The sequence below is a fragment of the Rhinolophus sinicus genome, linkage group LG17 (genome assembly GCF_036562045.2).
Source record: "Rhinolophus sinicus isolate RSC01 linkage group LG17, ASM3656204v1, whole genome shotgun sequence".
NCBI classification, from domain to species: domain Eukaryota; kingdom Metazoa; phylum Chordata; class Mammalia; order Chiroptera; family Rhinolophidae; genus Rhinolophus; species Rhinolophus sinicus.
Genome location: NC_133766.1, coordinates 8,062,113 through 8,087,940, shown reverse-complemented (window position 1 = coordinate 8,087,940; position 25,828 = coordinate 8,062,113). Strand labels below are relative to the sequence as shown.

Below are 25,828 nucleotides of genomic sequence, written 5' to 3'. Positions count from 1 at the left end.
GCAGGGGAGGTGGCAGTGTGCCAGGATGGAGTACTTGGTTCTCTGGACTATTGCTCTGGCTGTGACCTGAGCAGCTTCATATTTACATTTTCTCTGTACGTGCATGAGAGGTTTTACCAGGAGAAAGCGTTCCACCGACACAAGAAAACCTGGAGGCCAGTGTATATTCTCCAACAAGCCACCAGACATGACCTGTCACTTGGTATCTGATTCTCTTGCTTCTTGTGTCAGCTCCTCTGTGCTGCCTGTTTGAAAGTGGCAACATCTGTGTGTGTGTGTGGATGTGCGTGCACGTGTGTGCTCCTTTGCACGTGGTGATGATGGGAGAGGAAAGATAAATGGGAAGATTTACAGAGAGAGGAACTTTATAAATCCAAGACGTAATTACTATGAGACTGGTAAAAGTCCCCTTTAATGAGTTGACAGAAATAATCTTGACCCAGCCTTGTGTGGGTGGCCTCTGGGAATTAATAGGGGGTTTTCATCTCTAGCTTATATGCTGGAGTGGCAGTGATTGAAGTCCACAGTTGAAAGAAGAACCATTTGGCACACCCTCACCTAATGAAATGGGTTTGGAGGGATATTGACCAAAATAAAGGGAGTGAATACAGGTTGTGCGCGGGAGATTTATGTCCGCTGAGCGCTGTGCTGCTAGCAATAGGGTTGCAAGGCCTTGCCTCCCAACCCTGTCTCGAGTGGATGTCCAGGTGAAATGTTCAGTCCCACTGAGCACGGCCTCCTCACCTCTGACAAACTGAGTGGTGTCCCGGTTTTTAAGTAATGGCTTCCGAGAATGGTCTTGGAGCACAAGAAGGTTCAGAAGGAAACTCCCCTGCCAGCCTGAGTCCAGGACATGGGTCTCCATCTCCTCCCTAGAGATGTAGCAAGAACGGAGACCTCACTCAGGACAGTGTAGGTGGGACAACGCTGTCTCCTAAAGCAGTGGTGACCCACAAGTCATGTCACATGGTGAGATTCCTCTACACACGTGGTTGTAAATCCCTGATGGTTATAGACTTCTCTGGATGGGTCCATGCTTTTCCCTTGCTGGGGCAGTAACTTTGATGGAGATATTTAAGGCTAAGCTGAGGGCAGCCTGGATTCCACGTGATACACTCTGTTGGACGTTTTGCATAGTTACTTACCTTAGTCGTGACCACCACCCTGGGCGGTAAGTGCCCTCTTCTCTGTCATACAGATGAGGAGCCTGCGATTTCTAATTTAGAGAACTTCCTGGTCACTGGCGGAGCCAGAGCTGGAATCTATACATGATTGATTTTAAGATGTGAGAAAGGAAGACACCGGATGTCATCCTGCTGGTAAAAATTGGCCTGAAAGTAGCTTTACGTGGAGTTGGTTTGCCTTCACAAACTGTCTCTTATTTTTGCAACTGAAATAATACACACACACACACACACACACACACACACACACACACGAGCTTCTTTCTTCTTCAAATGGTTTGCTAAGCCAGAAGCAACTGTAGATCACTTGAAATGATGCTCTGGTCACCCCAGTTCCATTCCTCTTTCATCTTAAACACAGATCACGGCAGACTGGCCCCTTTACTGCTGAGTGAGGCTTGTTATCAGTGCTTCCTGCACCTGAATGAATGAACGAAAATGATAGTGGTAGCCGAGGGCCGATGCCCCTCTGTGGGACGAGCTCACCCTCTCCCTGCGTCCATCTGCTGTCCTCTCTCCCCAGGGTGGCATGATTGCTCTGCTGCTGTCCATCTTGTGCCTGGTGCTAATCCTGTACACTCGCCGCCGCTGGTGCAAGCGCCGCCGGGTCCCCCAGCCCCAGAAGAGCGCCAGCGCTGAGGCAGCCAACGAGATTCACTACATTCCTTCTGTGCTGATTGGCGGGCACGGGCGGGAAAGTCTGCGCAATGCCCGCGTGCAGGGCCACAACTCGAGCGGCACCCTGAGCATCCGGGAGACACCCATCCTGGATGGCTACGAGTACGACATCACGGACCTGCGCCACCACCTGCAGAGGGAGTGCATGAACGGAGGGGAGGACTTTGCCAGCCAGGTCACTCGCACCCTGGACTCCCTGCAGGGCTGCAATGAGAAAGCAGGGATGGACCTCACACCAGGTGGGCCATTTGTTCTTCACTGCTATGGGGAGTGGGGAGGGAATAGCCATTGGCTAATTCTATGGCTGGCCGCCGTCCTACAGAATGGGATGTGCCAGTGCCCTTTCCCAGGTGGGCAAGAAGCGTTAGCTTTCTCCTAAGATGATGGGAGCTGTTTTCTAATATAGGAAATTAGCGGAACGAGTGTCAATTACGTCCCTCTCCACTCCCACTTTGCATTGGAAGCAAAGAGACTTTTGCATTCAACACAAGAGTGGGTTAGAGAGAGCCTTTTTTGTATATAATGAGCCATCCTTAGGGAAATAAGATAGCAAGAAAGATCAACATGTGTGTATGACATTTTTGTGTATCCTATGCTTGCGTAGGCAATTTAATTTTCCATTGAAATGGAGGGGATAGAAGTGTCTGTTCTTTTCTATGACTCTGGAGACTCTGACCAGGGGCGGGGTGTTAGCTGTGTTGTCATGCTCACGACTCTGGTCTTTGCAAGGGATGCGCTTCTTCAATGAAAATGAAGAATTGCAATCAGGCGGTCTGACCTCAGACGCCTTGTGTATCTGTGAGACACTGGATGGAAGACACTTGGACCTGGTCGGCTGAACAAGACCAGGGTCAACAAAATGTACAACAAACTGTACTTTTCTTTAACAGTAGCCCACTTTCTCTCTCTCTCTCTCTCTCTCTCTCTCTCTCTCCCTCCCTCCCTCCCTCCCTCCCTCCCTCCCTCCCTCCTGCTCTCCCCATCTATAAACCACCAGCTCCCCAAAGATAATACCGCAAGACAATGGTCCTTCAAAGAACTGCCCAATTATCTTTGAAGAAGCCATTTGGATACTGAATATTGCTATGGACTTTCAGTGGGGCTTGAAAAGAGGAAATCACATCCTAGAGGTCTCCATGCTGCTTGTTACCTGGAAGAGAGCCTATATGAGTGGCCACTTCCTACTAAGATTAAAATCTGGGGACTCCTTGAGAATGGGGGACCAATATTTCATGTCCCCTGTAGCACCTGGCATAGTGCTAAGCCCACAAAGTAGCCATATGACTCTCAGGGGTTACAAACTCAGATGCATTCGGGGAGCCGCCAGATAGCAAGAGTATGTGAACTAACTGGATGTCCGGCGACAGGGACTAGTGCAGACGATGGGGAAAGAAGGATGACATGTTCTGCCCGAACGCACTGCAATTCAAATTCTTTTAAAACTCCATGCTGACCAATCGAAAGCACTCTTCAGTCTGTTTCCAGCCAAAGGGCCACACGGGGTGACCCTATCAATGCAGAATTAGTTGAACTGGATTTTCAGTTGTCATCATTCTCACGTCACTCCTGTCATAACCTTGTGGCCCCCTAGGAACCCAAGTGTTTCAGTCTCTGCCTGGCTTTCCCTTTAAAGTTCCCCTATTTTAATTCTGTGAAACTCCGTTTATTGGGTTCAGGCAGATTTCCTTGCTCTCGCTTTCTTCTGACCTTTTCTCTCCACCGTTTTGCCTTGACTTTTTCTTATCCAGGGAGTGACAATGCCAAGCTGTCCCTGATGAACAAATACAAAGATAACATCATCGCCACCAGCCCTGTGGACTCCAACCACCAGCCAGCTACTCTGCTCTCTCACACGTCCAGCAGCCAGAGGAAACGCATCAACAACAAGGCCAGAGGTGCCCATTGTCTGACGTTAGGGCGGGCGGGTGGATGCCTTCGTATTAGTGGAGGACGGGGTTGGGCCTCGGTCTCCATGCATGTGCGTTTTGGCACAATCTTTCTGGAGGCATGTTGGGTGTCACCTAAAAACTTAACCATACAACAGACCTCGTGACTAAGGAATTTCATCAGCGAGGATTTCTCCTTAGGCAATAATGGGACACATGGGCAAAGATGTGTTTAAAAGGCTGTTCATCGCACTGTTTAAAAGAGAGAAAAATCGGAACTGGCTTCAGTGTCCATCAGTAGGGAACTGTTTAACGACCTGCACATGTGTCCACTATGTAGTGGCTCAGCAGGCAGCCATTTATGATGATAATATGGGTCGATATCTCTGAGTATGGACAGTTGCCCGCCCATCTATTAAATGGAAAACATGAGGTTGTAAAATGGAAGGTGCCCCAGAATGCCATTTGTAAGGGGAGATTAAAAAACGTTGATCTGTTTTTGTATCAGACAAAGAGGGACAGTGTATACATCAAATGTTAACAGTTTTCCTCTGACTTAAAGGATTTACAGGACGTCAGTGTTGTTCCCTTTACACATTTTTATGTATTTTCTTTATTTTTTCTCTCTTTTTCACATTGAATATGTGTTAATTCGAGAACCAAGAAAACAAACAAACAAAAAACAAAACAAAAACAAAAAAACACCAGGAACATAATATCCTATAGATATAAAGACATAAACATATGCCCCTTAAGATACAATTCCAGTCTCATATCAACCAGAATCATGACTTGTAAGGAGGGAAGTTTCTCTTTCTTCTTCTTCCAACCGCCATCCGTGAATAGCCTCTCTGGCCGGCAGCTGTCAGGAACATGGGCTGGGTGGAGGTAGGGCTCTAGTGATTGCTGTCATATAAAGGTCCCCTTCTCCAATAAATCTGTGTACAATCAGAAAGCTCTAATCCCTGCCGCTACTCCGCCCCGATTGTCAGCCACCCTGCTCTCAGTTTTATTGATTTTCCCTTGAACTTGCCTAATGAGTTGGTGTCATACAGACAAAACTCAAGATCTTTGCTGCTCTCCTGTTCATTACAGCTGGCTCCGCCTTCCTGAACCCCGAAGGGGATTCTGGCACAGAGGCAGAAAATGACCCCCAGCTTACCTTCTACACAGACCCCTCGCGGAGCCGGAGACGCAGCAGAGGTAGGAAGGATGGAGGGGCAGAGTGGGGGTGAACGGGGCTCTGGGGAGAGGGCTGCACAGGTGCTGGTCAGGCTGAGGGCTCTGTGGACCAAAGCCAGTTTCTGTGGGAAGGATTCTGGGACCACAGTTGGTGTTCCCTCCTAAGGAAGAAAGAAGAGCCTAGAGTGAGACGTTGCAGAGAATCATCTCTCCCAGATAATGGCACTCTCAAACAGGTTTCCAAGTTGTTTGAAAGGCTATTTCTTGGTCAGAAGACTCTCGATTCCTTCTGGAAGCCTCAGGGGTCATATTTTGCTCTTTAGACACAGGAAATAAAGTTGATACAGTATGTTGTATGTGAAAAAGTGGACAGGATATGTACCCTTGCCTAGTGGTCAACACTGGCCTTGGGGTTGGGAGAGGGAGGGATTGGGGGGGCAGGGTAACTGAGGAATAATCTATAGCCTGAGAAGTGTGGGTAAGGGTGTTTGATCTTTAATCCCCTCCCAGTAGAAACAGCGGAGCCCAAGCCTCCAGGTTCCTTCCTTTCTCCTGGCTCGGTCCAGGTTAGTTCATTCATTTTGCTTGGTGCTGATAGACTTGTCTCTCCGTGCAGCCACCGCCTGTGCCACTCCACCTTGTTGTTCAGTGGCTTCAGGTAAAACCAGTGCATTTGTGGCTGCCACTTCCTATGACTTGCTGGTGTCACCATTATCCCTGAGGGAGGCCTGGTTTCCAGCACCAATCAGCTTCACCATTTATGTGCTGTGTGGTACTGGACAAGTGCAGCAACTTCTCTGAGCCTCAGTTTCCTCACGTATTACATGGGTGAATAATATCTCACACATAGGGCTACTCTCAGGATTAAATTATATTAAAATGTGCTTTTTCGGTGATTGGCAAAGCACTATGAAAGCCCTATTGCTGTTGCTATTAAACTCTCCACGATGTAGTGTCGGGTTTCTACAGCACTCCATGTTAAAGAGTTTTGGACAGAGGCCCCTTGAGATACGTTGGAGGATATTTGAGTGGCATCACCTTGTGTTATAATCACTAGCGTTTTCCCCAACCAATAATCAAGCAATGCCCCCAAAAAGACAGCTACATGTTGGCCCTTTACTACCTCCATTTCAGTTCCTTTCATACTAAGGACATTCTTCCCAGAAATTGCAAGGACCCCTTTTAGTTCCTCAATTCCAGCTTCTGTAGGCTTCGCTGCTGTCAGCGAAGAGCTCAGTGGGGCTCTGGGCCACTTAATGTCTGATGCCCCAGCATCCCCGAGGTGAAAACATGGATCCTCTGCTCTTTGTTACATATTCATATACAGCAAATAGTCAACCCAGGCCCATCCAGCCTAAGCTGCACCAAAGCAGGGTGTGTTCTGCTTGAATAAAAGCCTGTTTAAGAAAATTTCGTAGCAGTGAATCAGAATGAGTTTCTTTGCAGCATAAAACTGTTTCTTTTAAGTACCCGGCTCTCCTAGTACATCAACTGTTTATTGCTGTTAACTAGACTGTAAGCTTCTTAGGGACGGGCACGTCTAATTTATTTTTCCAAAGTGGAAGATTTTGCTTGTATAATAGATGCTTGTGTTTGTTGAATCGAACTGGATGCATCAGTCAGGCCAGCAGGAAATTTTGGAACTCACCTGCCATGGGTCAGGCTTTGTGATAGGTGGGAGAAACAGGAAAACAAGGCACACTGATAAGGCTTAATTTAATAATATAAATAAAGTAAAATATATACTCAGCAGAGAGATCAGTTAATTCTACCGGGCAGCAATAGGAGGCCAAAAAGGAGAACATAATTAGACTTGGGTTATATACAACATAAAGAATTCATTGAAAAAGGAAAACCGAGGGTAAGGGCATTCCAGTAGAGGAAACTAGTGTATAAAAAGCCTTGGAGGCACAAAAGAACATAGTATTTTCAAGCAAGTACAAGTGGTTCAATATGGCAGCTGTATTCCGAGACATAAATATAATAGGCACCCAGGGATAATACGGATGGGAAATAGTCTAGCTACCCAAGGACCGTACATGTGCCATGTCACTGTTTGCTTTTGGTTCTGTAGGTCGTAGGGAACCACTGGACATTTTGAAGCCGGGTAGAGAGGCTGGAGGATGGGTTGGTGATGCAGAAGCACTAGAGAGACGAGTAGATGAGGAGCAAGTTACTGAAATCACATGAGAGCAGTGGCAAGGCCCGTAAACAGTGACAACGCTGTGTGATAAGCGCTGTAACCGCAGGGTGCGCCGAGGGCTACAGGAGTTGCAAGGGAAGAGTGAGAATCGGTTCTTCAAGGTTTCAGGGAAGTGTTTATAGGGACATGTTGTTTGAGCTGAGACTTGAAGAGTAGGTGTATACCGGGGTGACAGGGTGACAAAATGACGTCCTGTGGAGGAGGAAATAATACGTGCAAAGTCACAGAGACATCAACGATAATGGTCTAGCCAGAGAGCAGTAGCTAGTTTACGAGAATGATCTTACAGTGCAGGTTTGTGGTCTGTGTAGGAAATAACTGGAAGGTCAGGAGAAGGTACATGACCTTGACTGAAGGACGTGGACCTAACACATTCAGCTGGAGTCATTGAAGGCTGTTAAAGAACATTGCTCTCGCCCACTCTGCTTTGTGAGGGGTCCCTCTGGAACAGGGTGGACGATAGGTGAGCGGGGAGGAGGTGGAGGCAGGGAGCCTGGGTGCATGGATATTGCCATAGTCCAGGTGTGAGATGATAAGCACAGGTAAGGATGGAGAGAATGGAGGCAAGAGAAGTCTGGGCACAAAATGAATAATGATTTCCTGGCATTGATGGTGGGGAGAGTATGGCTTTGCGAAAGAGGGAAGAGTTAGACATGATGGAATATGGGGACTTGAGAAGCCAAAGAAATGACAGTGCTGTTTGCTGGGCAGTGGAGAGAGGCGGTGGGCAGGGTTTGCAGGAAGTGGAGAGGGCCATTTTGGATTTGCCCTGGAGTGCCCAAGGGACACTCTGGTAGTAGATTTGCTCAGGCCTGGTCTGGAGTAGAAATGTATAAGTGTGGGGAAACAGACTCTGTACGGAAAGGACTAACATGAGTAGAATATCTCCAGGTAGCAAGGGACGGAGGATCCAGGCACTGCGGCCACCCCGGAGGCTCTCGTTCTCAGCTACTTCAGCACACCCACTCAGGGATGCTGTTCCCAAAGGCACGGGTGCAGCCGTGGACCAAATCCTTCCCTGCGTTCCTGGAACAGCAGTTCCCAAGGCTCCACTGGGCTACTGTCCGGGCTGTAGTCTCAGCTGAACTTGGGTTTGATCCTGGCTACATTCCCAGCAGCTGCTGGACCTTGCACTTGCCCTGGCTCCTTTCTAACTCACTGTTCCTCTGAGGGAGCTGCCTCATCAGATTGTGGTCATTGTCAAGTGACAGGAGCCATAAAACCCTGGGCACCGGTGCCTGACACACAATTACACTTCATAAGTGGTACCTACCACTCTGAGGTTAATCTCTTCAAACCTATTCTCCTTACCTGGAAAGTGGGTAGCTCCTGGACAGACTCGTAGATTTATTGTAAGGGAGCAAATATTAGAAATTTTTAAAATGTGTGTGAACACACTTAGCACATGGTCTGACATAATAGATGCCTTTTATTTGTATCAATACAAAATATTAACATAGACCATAAGAAAAAGCCAAAGGACCCACACGTTTTGTTGGCAACTTAACTTTCTTACTTTCCCACATCTGTTCTGCCTTTATGTGAAATCCTCTCCATCAAAAACAAACAAACAAAAAACACAGTGAACAACCCTCTCTTCGGATCCCTGTCCCCACTCCCTGGGAGTGTTTCTTATTCCCCAGCTCCGTTTGCTCACTAAGCTTCCATTTATGACCTTACCCCAATGACTGACTTTCCTCATGTTCTTCTCCCAGCCTTACAGAGTTAAAGAGTCACCTGTAGGACTCCCACCCATAAAGTAGGTGCAAGCTCCTCGAGCTCTGAAGCTTCCTGGGGAGAAGTTTGAGTCCAGGAGTGGAGGGGCTGGTTTGTGAGAGCGCCCTCTGTAAAAAGTGGTGGGAAGTGCAGGGACTTCAAACGTAGGGTTACAACTTGCCTGCCACCCTTGGGCAAGAGGTCGGAGCACAGCCAGGAAAGCACAGCAGGGGAAAGCCCTCCTTTATTATTTCTCTTGTGAACTTGGCCCAGGGAGACTGCAGATGGCTTGTACACCCCTGACCATTGTTGACCCTGAGGGCCACCAGTTGGTCAAGTCCCCTCTGATGCCAGCCAATGACATGGCGTTGTGTGCGGATGAAGGTCACTGAGGTCATGCAGCTGCGCACATTTCTTGTCTGGACTCGGTTTGCCAACTGACCCCGTTTGCTGGGCTGGGCAGCCAACGGCCAAGTCGACCTCTTACTGCCAAGATTTTTACCACCACACGTCTTGCTTTTGTCTTGTGTTCAGTGGGTTCTCCCCGAAGTCCCGTGAATAAGACCACCTTGACGTTGATCAGCGTCACCAGCTGTGTGATCGGCCTTGTGTGCTCCTCTCACGTCAGCTGCCCTCTCGTTGTCAAAATCACCCTGCACGTCCCCGAGCACCTGATCGCTGACGGTAAGCCCACTTCGGAGACGCTGTTTCCTCCCCAAAGAGAAATGTTTCAGGGTGGGCAAGGAAGATAGAAGTCAAGAGTCAACCTAAGTGAGGGAAAAAGAAACCCAGATCAGTCAGGCTTAGGACAAAATTGGATTGTCCACAGATGAAAGCAGGGTTAAAAAACAAAAACAAAAACGGAACAGATCACCTTTTTTATGCCCACTACTATTTCCCATTCCTATTTGTTTCTCAACAAGCCCCATTTTTGTAGAGCAGACTGGATCCAGGTAGGTAGACGTGAAGATTCTTGAAGCTTTCGAGAGGGGAAATGCTAAGTGGAATAGTAGAGGTGTTTAAGGATCAGCCGTGCTTTGCTGCATGATTGTTAGAGGCTTGCAAGCATACTATGCCCAGGTGAGAAATTCCTGATTGCAGTAACTTGCTCTAAGCCTGGAACGCCATAGCAATAATGTACTTGCATCCAGGGGTACCCCAATGTAATGAGGGAGTAAAGTAGGTCCTGAGAGTCCCTGAGTTAGGTAAGCCCAGAGCACCGAGGTAATTGACTTGTAGTTGTGTCTGTTCTCTTGCTTACTGTAAGGCTGGAAACAAGTGGGGCCTGTCCCTGGTGTTATTTCATGGCAAGTGAAGACAGGGAGCAGGCCCTTGTCATTGGATGCGTGTCAGTGCCTGTGGCTGGGTCTGATAGAGCCAGCCGTGCCATGGCCATCACAGAGCTGCTCTGTCTCTGTATCCCTTAGGTCCACCCTGGTAGAGGCAGGATGGGGCACTGTGGCAGGGACAACATGGCGGGAGGTCCAGGAGGTACCTAAGCCTCCATCTTGGGGGCTAATGACAGGCAGCTTATGACTGGTAGGAGGGATAACCTTGGGTTCAGGCTAATCTGCAGAGTTCCCCTTACTCCATCCCCAGTGACGTGTGTGTGCACATGCGTGCGAGGGAGCGTGTGTGCACACATACATGGGCACGCCTCCTCTCTCGCCCCCTGCAGGGAGCCGTTTCATCTTGCTGGAGGGGAGCCAGCTGGACGCCAGCGACTGGCTGAACCCGGCCCAAGTGCTGCTGTTCTCTCAGCAGAACTCCAGCGGGCCCTGGGCCATGGACCTCTGTGCTCGGCGGCTCCTGGACCCCTGTGAACACCAATGTGACCCCGAAACTGGTAGGCGGGAGCACCGGGCAGCGGGTAACTGTCAGAGTTCATGCCTCTTGCAATCCCCCTCGAAACCCAAGCCGTCCTTTCTGATGGTGCCATTGTGACTGGGAGCCTAGGCCATGCAAGCTGCCAACGTGGCTGGACCCCTCAGCATGTTGGCTTGAAATGTGAGGTCCTCTTTTGGCAGAAGACTTGGAAGCATCCTAACTGTAACCCCACACCAGGCAGATCCGTTTAGGTTGACTGTCACTGCCCATTTGCCATCCCGCCAGGGGATGTCAGCTACTGGGACTAGACTCTGTATGCATGTTCATGGTAGAAAAGTTGGAAAGTCTAAAAAAGCTCAAAGAAGAAAATAATAATCATCTATGATTCTATCTCCGGCAGAAGTCCTTTTAAAATTTTAGTGTCCTCCCTTCCAGTCTTTTATCTATGCATGATTGTTAGAGGCTTGCAAGCATACTAAGTCTAGTAGAGTTTTCTCAATTTTTTTTTCCATTTATTCTACCATGAGAGTTTTCCAGCCCTATTAAATAATCCTCAAAGACATAATTTTAATGGCCATTTGGTATTCCATTGTATGCGTATATTATAGCTCATTTAAATAATTCCCCTATTATTTGACATTTAGGATGCTTTAAGTTTTTAACTTTTACACATACTACTAAAATGAATGTCTTTCCACATAAATGCCGGACACGTTGGAAGTTATTTTGTTCGGCTAAATCTCAGAAGCGAGATTCCTGGGCCAAATGGTGTAGATATCTTTCAGGCTGTTATATTATCAAGTGGGGCTGGGGCTTCTCAGAGAGAGGGTCCACATTCAGACACCGTACACACTAGGGCACGCACACGAGCTCCAGGACACCCAGGAGTAGAACCCTCATCCCAGGTAGCTTTGCACTTTCACTGTAGAAGGGTTCATCTACAGTCGTCTCTAAGAAGATGTTACCGGTAGATTTCAGTACCACAGATAGCTCCTTCCCAGAGATGCAGTTTGATGCCTTAGAACAGAGGAAAGAGATATTAGTGATATCTAAGACCCTCAAGTGACTTGTTGCTGGAGTCAGGGGCCAACTCCTCCAGTCCCTCAACACCACACACACACACACACACACACACACACACACACACCCGTATAGATGCATCTTTTTTAGGTGCTGGGGTGAAGGGACATTAGTAGAGAGCCCTTACTTCCATTCTAGCTTGTTACTGTATCTCTTTGGGGGAGTAGGTCACCATATCATCTAACGTTCACCTTCTTAGGTCTAAGAGTTTTTACGTGGGCCCATCACAGAGATTCTAGGCCCCCATATGGAGGAGAAAGTACAGCATTTTAAACATCTGATGTCTAAGACTGTGCTTACTTGCTGCCCCTCCCACACTGTCAGGCAAACACCAAACCAAACAGATGGGCTCCGCGCTATGCCCAAAACCAGTATGCTCAGGAGAAAGTAAAAAGAGCTCAGCTTATAGGTGGGGCCTCTTCATGCATCTGAGCTAGTCTCTGGTCCCCCCGCTGACTTGCATTATGGGATCCTGGGACAGTCTGAGTTGTGAAACTCACTTCCAAGAGAAGCGTGATTCCCCTGAGCATCTTGGGAGCTGCTACTGAGGTTTTAAAGATCGGGAGGCACTTTTAATTACATGTGGAAATAAGGGACTGGTGTTTTCACCTTGGAGGGCTCTTAGAGATAAACTGTCTCCTTACTTGATATCAATGTTCAGATTCCCCAAGAAGTTACATGACTTGCCCGAGGCCCCACACCTGTCCTAGGCAGAATCTGTGTTCTCTCCATCATGAAATCAGAGCAGAGGTGGGATTTTAAAGCATTGTTCAGTTTCCCCAGACATGTCGGATCTAGCCGATTTGTAATTCCCAACCATGTAGGCAACCATCACTACTGAGCGTCACTGCTTTCTGAGCCAGAAGCTCAGGATGCTGCTTGTCCACACTGAAACCCCCATCACACCTTCAGTCCCTCCCACATGTCTCATTTCCAATCCTTGCTGAAAATGGCTTTGGGAAGCCCCTCCCCTGCTAGTGGCTTCCCACTATCTGTGACAATTAATGAATTTCCAACTGGAAAGCCATGGAGGGAGACTTGAAGTAAGAACCCAAACCCCTCAACAGGACCGAGGTGACATCTTCATTTTGGGGTAGCAGCTGGGAAATGGTGCTGCAGAGACTTTTGTTTTCGTTAATGCTGGAATTGGAAACCCTTCCCCTTCCTGCCCTGCTTCTTTCTCTGCACATGGGATGATGTGGTCATCCCACACGCTCATCAGTAAGAAACTTTATCGCCTCCCACACGCCATCCTAGAGCCTTTCTCCAAAGAGCTGAGTGTGGGAATTGGCTGCAAGTCAAGTTGATGTTATTTTTGCATTCCTCTAGCTAACTCACTTGGAAATGTCATAGTGTTGGGACATGTGCTTTCCCAGCCACGCTGAGGGGTCTGCCCATATGGATGTGTGGAACTGTGCAAGTACACGTGTATACTTTCTGATACACACACAAATAAACAAACAGGTGCTCAGTCCCTGCAAAGGAGCAACTTCTGGGGTCTGGAATTTTCCTCAGGCAACTTTCCAAAGTATTCCAAAGTTAAGCATGTATGCACTTATCACCTGCACAGTAGTCCAGAATACCAGGTGTGGTAGGCAGAATAATGAGGCCCCGGAGACGTCCATGTCTCAATCCCCAGAACCCGTGAATATGTCGTGTTACGTGGAAAAGATGAGTTAAAGTTATGGGTGGAATTAAGGTCGCTGAACAGCTGGCTTAAGAATAACAAGAGTATCCTGGGTTAACCAGGTGGGATCAATGTAATCACAGGGGTCCTTAAAAGGGAAAGAAGGAGGCAGAAGAGGAGGCCAGAGTGATACGATAGAGGAGTCCATCAGCCATTGCGGGCTTTGAAGATGGAGGGAACGGGCACAACCACAGAATGTGGGCAACCTCCAAAGGTGGGAAAGGCAAGGCAACGTTCCCTCTCCTCAAGCTTCCAGAAAGGAACGTAGACACCTTGATTTTAGCCCAGTGAGACTCAGGTCAGACCTCTGACCTACAGAGCTATAAGATAACAAATTTATGTTGTTTTAAACCACTAAGTGTGTGATATATATATTTTTTAATGGAAGCTATAGAAAACTAATATAGGAAGGAGAAAAAGGATAGAGAAAGAACAAGCATTGTTATGTGACCCTTATATTGCTCCAGACGAATTAGAGGGTGGTTACATAGCCTTTCTGAAGATGTGTCAGGAATCTACGGAAGAATCTGAGCTGGAGGAAACGTGCTGATCTGTTTTCCATTCCAGTCTGTCTTTTATATTCTAGCAACATGCTATTTGGGAGGGACATAATGTACCTAAAGCTCTTAGCTCAATGCCCAGAAGCCCTTCGTCCACCGCACACTGACATTCTCTCCCAGAGCCTCCCAGGTTTGGAACCCAGGTGTGTCTCTGGTCGAGTCAGGCTAGCAGCAGACCATTGAGGTTGTACAGCTTAATGCCCGGCTGAATCCAGCCTGGGGTTGACTTTTCCTGTACTTTCTAAGGGTTTTCATTGTGGTGGTATGTCTGTTTGATTGCTTTTTGATGGCAACGCAGACTAACTGGTTTTGGCGACCTCTCTTTCCACTCCATCCCTGGCCTTTGCTCTGCCATGAGGGCAGCTGTGGAGGCTTCAAACACCTGCTTAATTTCACAGCTCCCACTAATCTTGGCACAGACCCTCCTTCCCTGTTCAGGATATGTGGGCTTTATGCGTCTGCGAGGCGCATGGACGACCAAGCTAAATCAAGGTCCCATCACCACCCAAGAACACCAAAATTCCCTTAGACCCAGATCTTCCGATAATCTAGTCCCAACCATGAGAAATGTATAAAATCTGGAGAGGGACATTGGACCAGTTTTCCAGACTCAGTGTAGCCCTCCTCCCATTCTGTGTTCTGAACTACTGCCCCCCTCTCTCTAGCTTTCCCTAATTTTTTGAACACAATTTGGCAGGACAGCACAGCTCCTATTTTGTCCCTGCCACCTGGAAGGTCTGCCCATTCCAAACTCCCTTTTGTGGCTCAATTACAGCACCTTCCTTCAGGATGCACTTTTGGAATATTTCCCTCTGTCTGCCCTCCCAGAGTCATGTGGGGCTGTTTGAGTCTGGGCCTGCCTTTTGCCTGATGTCTCCAGAGGGGACAAGACCAGGCAATTAGATATTACCCAAGTCCAGATGTCTTGCAAAGATTTCCCTTTTTAGATGAGGCACACCCAGTTCCATTTAATGAAAGCCAATAGCTACATGAAGGAGAGAGGTGACTCAGGGCTTTCGGCCTTTATCTGCACTTACCTCACAGACAACTTGTGAGCCCAGTCATGTCTGAGGAACCCTAGCTCCAAGGTCTTTCTTTAATCCTTTCATGAGATGTGTGCCCTAGTCCTTCATCTGCAGAATGAGAAATGACCCAAGGGGCCGTCCATCCTACAAGGTCCCTCCAGGTCTCTGCCTGTAGGGTACCACGCACAGCTCAGTGTAGCCGTCTCCAGGCTGTGCGTGGATCACCTCGCAATGGGCTTCCACTCTTTGGCAGGTGGTTGCCTGTGAGTGCCTTCTGCAGGGCACACTCCGTCCTGGTTGGGTACTTTTCCGTGGCCAGGGCACATCTTTCCATTGGACCCTATGAACACTGCTACCGAGTCAGCACATCATGTGTTCCTGCCATCTGTCACAGCAGATGCAGAGACTGTAACACTTCTAGTTAGGAGGGCATCCAACACCCTTGTGGGGTCTTTAAAATTCACAGCTAACAGTCGGAGCCTGTGTTTGCACGAAACCCCTCTTAAAGTCAAGATTTAGCATTGGGTTGCCATGGTAACTGTCCTCCTCAAGTCTGAACTCCTTTTAACGTAGATGGCCAAACTAGTTTTGAGGAGAAATACAGAAAAGGAAAGTTTGGTGGGTTCCGGAAATGAGGATCATTTGAGAGGCACATTTTGGATCTCCTCAAACTCCAGCCTGATAGGTTTGAACATTTCTCTGTTGCTCTGGCTTGGAGCTGCCTCTGACATTGTATGGAGGAAAGCTTTATCTGTTGTCAGCAGTGTCCCCACAGAGTAATGAATGATGGAAACCTCATAAGGAGATAATGACTGTAAAGGTGATTTGACAAAGGTAAATGTGCCCTACAAATGGTGGATATTGGCATCATTAGGAAAATCACACTCTGCTTGAGGTCTGAATTGTTATTACTGCATTTATTTTTACACGTTTTGTAGTAACTAGGTATCAAGTGTGCAGGAAGGACTCCCTGTCTTGTCAATCCTTAATTCTAGGCACAGCGTCCAGCCAAGGCCATTCTGAGTCACAGGAATGGGTTTGACAACCTCTTGAAGTTACTTCCTTTTTTTGGTTTGTTTGTTTTTAATATCACCTTATGTCTAATGTCCACAAGGACAATTGGAAAATGACCTCCTTAAGGGAGAAACAGAACTGGGACCTTGTCTCATTAACCAGCTTAGATATCTACTTCTGGGAGTGGAGCGGTGGTGGCGTTATGTATATATTTAGGGCAAACTAATTAATTTAGTTATTTTCCCTTACACAGTATTTACAAAAGGCCTGCTCGTGTGGGGGAATAAAGCTAACCTTGTCTGTACCCTTGCGTAACTTATAGCCCAGAGTCCATGCTTTCTTTGGACTTAAGAGAAACAGCCTTCCTCTGAAAGCCTATCGTCAACTACCTAATTTCCAGCTGTGCTTTCCTGTGTCCGACTCAGCTCCCCAACCATTCCTATGTACAGCTCAGCACCGCTGACACCCGTACATTCGAGCCTGTCGTGAGTCCTACCCATGTGGAAGCCTGGGTTTGCCATACAGGAGAGAAAGCACTGACCCAATACACTCTGTGGGTCCCCACAAAGTAAGAAGTTACTCATTTTCACTCCACTCCTCAGAGCCTCGAGCAGGTGTAGGGAAGACGAGGAGTACTCTCTGGTATAAGGCCCGGTCGGACAGTGGCTTATGGGTCCATCTTGAAATGAATGGTTGAGCTAAGATCCTTTAAACGACTCCTTGCTCAGAGCCTACCTAACCTGTTCCCTCATAACCGTGCGGCCCCTTCACTTCATTTGTATTGGTTTTAGTCTTTGTAAAAAGAAAATAGCACTCACTCAAAGCTATTATTATATTTATAGCCTTTCTAAATGTCTCTGGCTAGGGAGATAAAGAAACTGTATGCCCCCTGTCTCTTTAGGGTATGCATCTTAGCTATTTACAAATTTCAGGAAGTCCCACCCTACAAATTAAATAACCAGCCAGTGAAAGAGTTAACATTAGTGTTTTAGCATAACCAGATTCAGTGGGTAGGGATACATAGCCTTGTATAAGGCATTATTAACACAAGGAAGCAGCAACAATTTTCTTCAAGATTGGTACTGAGTAGAGCAATGGGGGTCTTAGATTTACTTCTAAATTGGGTGAGTGTTTTGCAAACCTGCTGTGGAAAGATGTACATACACGCATATACAGTGTTTCACACAATTTCAGATGGGTTGTGGACCTCTTGGTGTAATAATGGAGTAACTGATGATTAGGCCGCATAATAATATTCTAAACAAATATAGAATTGTGGGGGATCCGTCTGTTTACCAGCGCCAAGATGATTAGCCATTTTCACTTAAACTAAAACTGTAAAACTAAAGCCCAGAGTTCCTATAAAGCCGTAATTAGTACAAGAGGTTTCTTCTATAATAGTTGTTCAGTGGGCTAGCAGCTTGGCATGGTGGGAAAAAATGGTTTGGAGGCAGACAGACATAGATTCAAGTATTAGCGCTGCCATTTACAAGCCGTCTCCAGATCCCTTCATTTTCCCGAGCCTCAGTTTCTCCGTCAGCATAGCATAACTAATAATACCTGCTTTTTAAGATTCTTAGAAATGTATTTGATGAAATAATTCACTCATGCAGTCTTTAAACATTTACTGATCACCTACTATGTGCCTTGCAATACATTGGGCACCAAGGAAATAGAGATGAAAATATTCCTTTGCTCCAAGAGTTTTTGGTCTTTGTGCTTATAGACCACATACAATAGGTGCTCTGTAAATGTTAGATTTCTCTACTAGTGCAAATTCTCACGTCGTGGAAAATGGAGAGATTGGTGGTATGTGTTCATTTGTGTGGGTGGGAGAGACGGAACTATATGGCATGGTGGGACTTACTATCTCATCGTGCCACTATTAGAGTCTGAGTTCAATCTGACCGCTTCCTATTAATTTTCCCAAACACAGACATGTTAATCAATTCCTTTATGTTTCTTTTTCTCCCTCCTTAACCCTTCCTCTAAGGGGAATGCCTCTGCTATGAAGGTTACATGAAGGATCCAGTACACAAGCACCTTTGCATTCGGAATGAATGGGGGACAAACCAGGGGTAAGTGAGGGGACAGCACGTTAGCTGTTCCCAGATGTCACCACTCCATCACACAGGCGTGACGTGGAGCAACTGTGTGTAGGGAAATAGAGCTAAAGCGCGGTTATATTCAGATCAGCGAATGGGTAAAAATGTCACAGTGCATTTCCATATTTATACCGTCCCAGTGACGTCCATATCAACTTTTTCTCCATTTACGAGCGCAGAGATGACACCTCTGCCTCGCAGCCCCGCAGCCTCCAGCTGGGATCTGAAAACCAAGCTGTCCCTTTCTTCCTTGTCACACCGCCGCCCGCCATGAGGATTCCACTGGCAGAACTTGGCTGCTGATTTTGGTGGAGACACGTGGAGACACACAGACTCCCATGTAGCTCTCCCAGAGCTTGACGAGCTTTGCAAGTTGTCATGAGTAGAAACGTATTTTCACTGGGATTGTCAGCAGGGGGGAGATGCAAAGACTCAAGCAGTGCTCAGTGTAAAAATATTTTTTTCCTCATCCCCAATTGCCATTTCTCTGTGAGACCTTTGCTTTTCCCTAAGCACATGTGACAGGGTAAAAAGTTACCTTATCTATGGCTTTATAATTTTATCGTTTTATCATTTAAGAGTTTTTATTGTGATGAAATATTCATAACATCAAACTTATCATGTTAACCATTTTTAAACGTGCAATTCAGTGGCGTTCACATGATTGTGCAAATATTAACACTGTCCATCTGGTATTGCTTTTTAAAAGCAACTTTCTATGTTGTTCTGGGTGCTGAGAGCTTGCTTTCTCATTGGTTGGGTTATGGAGAAGACTGGGAGGAGAAGGGGATCAGTAAACGCTAACTAAGAATAGCAATCAATGGAACCGGGAAAACCAGAAAGAAATCAAGGCAACAGCCACCTCGGAGTGATTGCTTGGCGTGCAGATTAGAAATGGGTTTGCAGCCTGACAGGGTGGAAAAAAGACGCCACCGTCATTTCATGCATTGCCACGGAGCACTCAGCCCCCTCTGTGCGATTCCGATGAGACCAAGCCCGGAATATTGAATGTAGTTCTGGACTCTCCGAGCAATAAATATGGAGACAAATGGGTGAGAGTTTGGAGAAGAGCAATAAAAATGATTGAAGAGCCCGAGGGAGTGATTTATGACGAAGGGATAGAACTCAACTCTGAGAACTTGGCCAGCTGATGACTAAGTCGAGGCATGATAGATGCCCGTAGACGTTAGAAGAGGGCAAATGTTCTGGAACGGGTGGAGGTTGAGGAATAAGGACAAGAGAGAATGGAGTTAGGGAAAGGAAGTCTGAGTCACAGGTCAGAAAACTTGGGGAAGTCAAAATGCCATGAAATCTTTCTATGAGTGAAAATGAAGGATGGCTCCGTTTCCGCTGCATGTGAGATCATATCAGAGAGGCAGTCCACAAAATTTAGAGGAAGGTGTTTGTAGAAGGGTAAATACATACGAGGCGGCCTGTTGTGGAAAGATGGGTGGGGACGGCAGAGGACTGGCTAAGAGATGTCAAGTGCTGTGCCATTTGCTATTTAAAATCAGCGTAGTTCCCTTGCTCTCTGCCCCCTGAGGTGTTTGCATAGTTTCTGGGGAACCAGGATTTTTGCTTAGGTGACAACGGAGGCTCTCAGTCGACTGTGATTCATATTGAGTGAAATGTTGTAAAGGATGATGGATAACCAGCCCTCTATCGCTTAGCCTGCAAGCGTGCTGCTGAAGAAAACAATGACAAAATATAATTTCCCTTTTTGCCCCGAACGATCCGGGCTGGCTCCCTGTGGTGACTGGATTTGGTGGCTAATCGCTCAGGCCTCCACACCCCTGGCCTTGTAGACAGATCTTGTGAGGATGGGCCTGACGTCACTTGGTAATTGCACAAGCCTCCGTCATCCCCTCCGGCTGTGTGTAGAGACAGTCTTAGGATGTAGACAAGAGCCTCCAAGGAGTTGGTGGAGGCCCCAGGTGGGTGTCACTTAAAATAAGACAGGCTAAAGCACTGAGATACAGACTGACAGGAACATTAGCCCCAGGAAACAGACAGGGAGACCTAATCTGTCATTTCCATCTCTGATTTCCATTATTCTCTGATCATCACTGTCTACGAGGTCTCATTTTGTACACTAATATAATAATGGAGCAACTGTTAGGAGGGGAGAGGAAAGAAAAAAAACTATCATGAGGATAATGGAACCAGAAGTGATAAGAAACATGAGTTTATATGTATATAAAAAAGTGCCAGACAAATGACGGCATTTTCGTTGTAAAGTGACAAGGTACGTGAAAAGTGGAAGATATCCTACATCTTGATTTAAATCAGGGATCTGGTGCCACACTTCCTTAAATGATTCTTAAAAAATTAATCGACATTGATTTGAACATGAAAACTGTCACCGGAACTGATAACTATCTGACAGATCGCCAACTAATGACATTATGTATTGGAGTCTTACGGAAAAATCAATGGTAGGCCTCGTTTTCCCCACTATTTTATTTTATGTTCCAGAAGGTAGAGGTAAGCAGCGTGTGTGGGTATTTACATTTTTCACTTAGTGTCCACATATTGCATACCTTAAAATAGCTGAACATTCCTTTGAAGTAGAGCAACCAACTCCTAGGCCAGTAATAGTTAAAATGAATTCCCTGGTGAAAAATCTAGGTTAATGTACCAGGAGAAAAGTAGCAATAAGCATTCATGACTTTCAGACAAGGAAGAAAATTGATTAAGGACACCACTACAAAAAAATTACAAATGGTTGATTCTGTGAGGCAAAGGAGTTACACCTACAGCTTTGTTCAGCCTCTGCCTCATGGTCCAGTTTACCTGAACCCATGTGTGTGTGTGTGCTCTGGCTTGTTTATAGAAATCTTACTCCGTCATTTATTCTCTCACTCATTCATGTTTCCAACAAATGTTACTGCGTTACCTTTTTTGGCCCAGGATAAGCCAGGTTACTAATTATAAGAAGAAAGATGTGGTATCTGCTTTGGAAGAACTAACCATCTAGATAGATACACGGGCACATAACAGAAAATTACAATGGATTCGAAGAACTATTCAAATAAAGGTGTGAGCAAAGGTCTATGGGATTACAATTTAAAGGATGACTTATGTGACATCTAAGACTCTGGAATAGACCTCTGTGGAGAAGTTAGATTTTGAACTGTTCTATTTAACAAGTAACAAAGGTAATTCCGAGCAAAGGGAACAGCGTGTGTTAAGGCACAGAGATATAAGAAGCAAGGTTTTTCTAGGAATGGCAAATAAATAGCTCAGTGTAACTTAAGAGTGCAATTTACAGAGACAGGAGAAGAAGCTGCAAAGCTGGGGAAGGGCTAGATCTCAGAGAGCTCTTGCTTCCTAAGGCTTTGGGCACCAAAACTCCAGGTAGATGCCCCTCGAATTGTTAGCAGAAGGGAGAAGTTCCCAGGTGTCTGTATATTTGGTGGGGTATTCCCTCATTCCACATTACTTTTCTGAACCCCTCCAAAATAATTGAAAACCATCCTAAAAAGAAAATAACAACAACAAAAAAAACAACAAACACACAAGTCTTGTAACGATCTAAAATGTTATTGATCTGGATTCTGCTAGTAAAGCGTAGTCCCAAAGTTATCCTGTACATGAACGTTTTCAAGACCCAACAGCAAAGATTGACAGAGAATTGGGGACCTTAGGTACGAGGCATGAAAATCAAAGGGGTTGCAACCTTTTATTGGTGACTCTGGTTCTGCCAAAAAATAGCGGAGGAGAAGCGAGGCAGGTTGAGGCATTTGTGTGTGGTTCTGGGTGGTGAACCCCGTTACTGGTGAACCCAGGTGACAGGATCCAGGTGGCAGATTATAAAGTCACTGAGCTCTTACACGAGAAGCTCCTGTTCACAAAAAGTAAAAACAGCTTCAAAAAGATGTAGACAAAGTCACGCGTGACAGAGTTCTAATGAGTCATTAAAAGCACATGGGCTGTTTAAGGTTACATCCTGGTCTTTGAGGTTGGCAATGCAATTATTCCCAGCCACAGCACCCCCGGTGACTCGGTCACCCGACAGAGGGCCCAGGATGGAAGACCCTGCTCCACCGGGGTGCTTTGCCATGTCTTCTGTTTAACCTGAGTGAATTCACAGAATAACTCCCATCCCCATAGCCGCATAGACACAGCCGAGCACTCTTAGAGTCTGATTTGTTTTCTGGGGCAAAAGGGCAAATCACAAATTTCCACAGATGAGCAATGAAAACAATACATGTGGGTGGAGGAAGCCAGAGAGATTACTTTACATGAAAATGTTAGAGGAGAAAAAACACATTTATTGAGCTACTTTGGAGATTATGAAGAAAGGCGAGAATGGTGTGTTTTTTTTTGGTTAAATTAAAAGTGTACCCGAGGGCCTCTGGATGCATTTTTCAGGACACCACGATTAGATTAAATCCATGCATTTGAAGATTCCGGTAAATAATAGTCTGATTTCTTATTCTGGCATCTTAGATACAGAGGGCAACTCCAGGGAGATTCCCCACCAGGAAACTAGCACATATCACTCGATTTCAGGGCTGAAGGATGGCGACAGAGTGATAATTCATGACATGGGGAGAGATCTACAGAAAATGAACAGGTATTTCTCCAAGGCTTTCCAAGTAGTTGTCAGGAACAGCCCTGCTCTTCGGAACACCCCCTCCTTACCCGGCCTACTGAGGAGGCAACACACTTACCATGCCACCTCTAGATTAACACACATGCATGCATGCACGCATGTGTCCACACACGTGTGCATATACGCAGTACACGCTGCCTTCATCCGTCCTTTCCATTGGCCCAGGCGCTTATTGCTCTGTCCTGTTTCTGCAGCTCCTGCCTGGTGCTCACCGCCCTGGGTGTCACTGCTGAGGCATTCTAACTCTGCAGAAGGAGGGAATGCCACAGACTCCGGTTTCCTTTTCATGAAGACGGTGTTTGTCATGGTTGGCTGAAGCCTCTCTGTCTTGCTCAAAATGCAGGCTTGCCAAGAGGTGATTTTCTTCACTCCTGCCCAAACGATGCCATCCTAACATTTCCCTGGAGACCCATGGCCAGAGCCCGTGGGCCCAGTGCTTTGTCTGGGTCTTGGGTCTTGAGCAGAGGTCAGCTGATTATTCAAAATGATCCAAAGCCATCCTCGCTCTCCTGGCCACTAAAACTGAACAGGAACTTCCGATCAGAGCACAGATGCTGAACCCGTATTGGGCAGTGACAAGGATGCTGAGGGGTAGCTCTGATTCCAAGCCTTGTCTTGGGCAGCTTTTGGCCTTCTGTGACCTGCTTCAAGTCTCTTCAGAAATGACTCAGCTGGAGTAAGCCAGGCCTATGTGACATATGACATTTCCTGACTTTCCTTTGCCCATTTCTAGCTCATCATGGGGCTTTTATTCCCCTCCCTGCCCATGCCCCATTCACCTTCCTCCAACCCCTCAGACAGGATTTGCAGGCCAGTGGGCTGCTGCTCTTTTATCTCTGGTCACCACCCCCCCGCCCCCGGCCCTGCAGCCCCGACTTCACTGTCATTGCCTGGTCATGGCCATGCCGTGCTCAGATGGGGTTACCTTCCCATTAGCTCTTTTTATTCTCCTTTTCTATTTCTGTGTGTGTGTGTGTGTGTGTGTACACACATGTGTGCGTGTCACTCTTTCTAGTAATTATTCCTGACTTAACTTATTCTGAGCAAGGGTTTCCAGTGTATTTATTTGGCCCCTTTTTAACATTCCTTTCTCCCTTTTTCTTGGGCTCCCTCTCCTTCTCTTTCCTCTGTTGCCAGTGAAAATGTGACTTTCCTGTATCCCACCAATTTCAATGCCGAAGTGAATGAAGGAAGCGATTAGAATTCAATCCGAAAGTTCCCAGCTTCTTCTCTCTCCTGAAGCCCTGCTGTAACCTGATTGCAGCTGAAAGGGTTGCCCCATGAAGGAGAACTGACCCCTCCCTGGGTGAGCAGACAGGAGCTGGTGGTGGAAAGCAGAACCTACCAGGTCAGGTCCTCAGACTGGCTTAATGGGACCAAGTCCCCCCGCTGGCTTGGGGAGCACACCTTGTTCTCAGGGCTTTTCTCAAGGGGAAACATGTTTAATTTGATCCATTTTCACAAAAATGTGGTCAATCAGCTGAGTACAGAGACGCACTTCGTACATGGCAGATAAACATCTGGCTGAGAAAGCAACAGAGGGCTGACACCTAGCTCATGCTTGCCAAGGCGAGAAAACCCTGGGACAAAGGCTACATCTGTCCAGATGGGTGCCTTTTCCTAATTTGCACAAAGGCACTTACGAGCTAGTGCGGACCCCGCCGTGTCATTTTAGGGGATGCCCTTTGCTCCCCTTTTAGAGGCAACTATAACCTTCCTGGTTACTCAGGATGACACATGAGCAAAATAGTCCCTAGTAATTGACTCCCTGGTGCCAGTTCATGGAGCGGATACTTCAGAGTCATCTAGGGAGCTTATTTAAAGTACTGGTTTCCGACCTACCCTGAGAGAGTCTCATTTCATAGGTCTGGGAGAGGGCCCAGAATCCGTACGTTTGACAAGTGCTTCCAAATGATTCTGAAGCACTGCCAGACTTAAGAACTGTTCCTTCACAAGATATGCTGTCTCCAGACCCCGCGGGAGCGCGTCCGCTCCCAGTGCACCACCCCCTCCAGTGAAAATGAGAACTGGTTTGTCAACTAGTGGATGAGTACATCCTAAAGGGTCCTTGCAGAGGACTGATTGGGACATAGAGGGCCAGAGAGGTGCAGACACATGCTCAAGGTCACAGAGCTGGTAGCCAGGCTCTATCGTGACAGGTGGGTCGTGGAGATGAATCAGTCAGGTAAATTCAGATTTCAAGGAGAGCGCAATGTGAAGAGCATGTGACACTCTGAGCGTCAGTGATCAGCTGGAGAAGAGATGTGGACATGCTGTGGTCCCCACCTGCTTCTTGTTTTTCTTTTTTCTTTTTTTTTAAGGAGGGTACAGCTCACAGGGACCCATGTGGGGATCGAACCGGCAACCTTGGTGCTACCAGCTCCATGCTCTAACCAACTGAGCTAACTGGCCACCCCCCCACCTGCTACTTGCATCCTCCTCCCCTAGGGACTGAGGGACACATCTTCATCCCACTCTCTCCCCAGTGACAAGCATCTGTGGTCCCCCTCCAGCATGCCCACCCCCAGAGGAGAGTGAAATTGCCACCGTGTTCTCTCCGATGGGTCCAGTCACCGCACCAAGAGACTTATTTTAAACAGTGCCGGAGGCGGGAACATTCGTATTTCCTCCACCATGACCACTAGGATCAAAAAAAAAAAAATCAACCTCAATTTACCCTCCCATCTGCTCAAGAATGGAAGATAAATTGTTTCAATTTTATAGAAATGAATGTTTTATGTCTTGCCCATGCTTTTCTGATAGTGTCCTGAATTTCTATATTCTACCGAATGCGTGGGTATTTTCCACTAGGAATGCTCTCTGGACCATCCACTTCCTTGGGTTTCAGTCTCAGAATACTGGGTCTGAGAGTGCTGTCACTTCCCCTAGCTTTGCAGAGCTGGGCTATTTTCCTTTTTTATTTAAAATAAATAGAAAAAAAATCCACTCATTATCCTATGTGCAGAGAAAACTACCATTGCCATTTTGGCATATTGCTTCCCAATTTCCTTTTCTATGCATCATAAATTTTGCTTCCCCCTCCCCGCCCCAGTTCTGTATATA

The 25,828-nt window shown here is 46.8% G+C and overlaps 1 protein-coding gene across 2 annotated transcripts in view; it reads left to right on the top strand.

Annotated features, from left to right (window-relative positions):
- Nucleotides 1-25,828, top strand: part of ASTN1 (astrotactin 1) — a 290,332-nt gene that overhangs the window by 130,238 nt on the left and 134,266 nt on the right. The window contains exons 3-8 of one of the 2 annotated variants that reach the window (XM_019728222.2): nucleotides 1,708-2,101; nucleotides 3,611-3,757; nucleotides 4,844-4,951; nucleotides 9,384-9,533; nucleotides 10,528-10,719; nucleotides 18,036-18,120. In XM_019728222.2, coding sequence (XP_019583781.2) covers nucleotides 1,708-2,101; nucleotides 3,611-3,757; nucleotides 4,844-4,951; nucleotides 9,384-9,533; nucleotides 10,528-10,719; nucleotides 18,036-18,120 — 1,076 coding nt within the window. The remainder of the gene's footprint in view (nucleotides 1-1,707; nucleotides 2,102-3,610; nucleotides 3,758-4,843; nucleotides 4,952-9,383; nucleotides 9,534-10,527; nucleotides 10,720-18,035; nucleotides 18,121-25,828) is intronic. The other variant, XM_019728300.2, reaches the window with a different exon arrangement.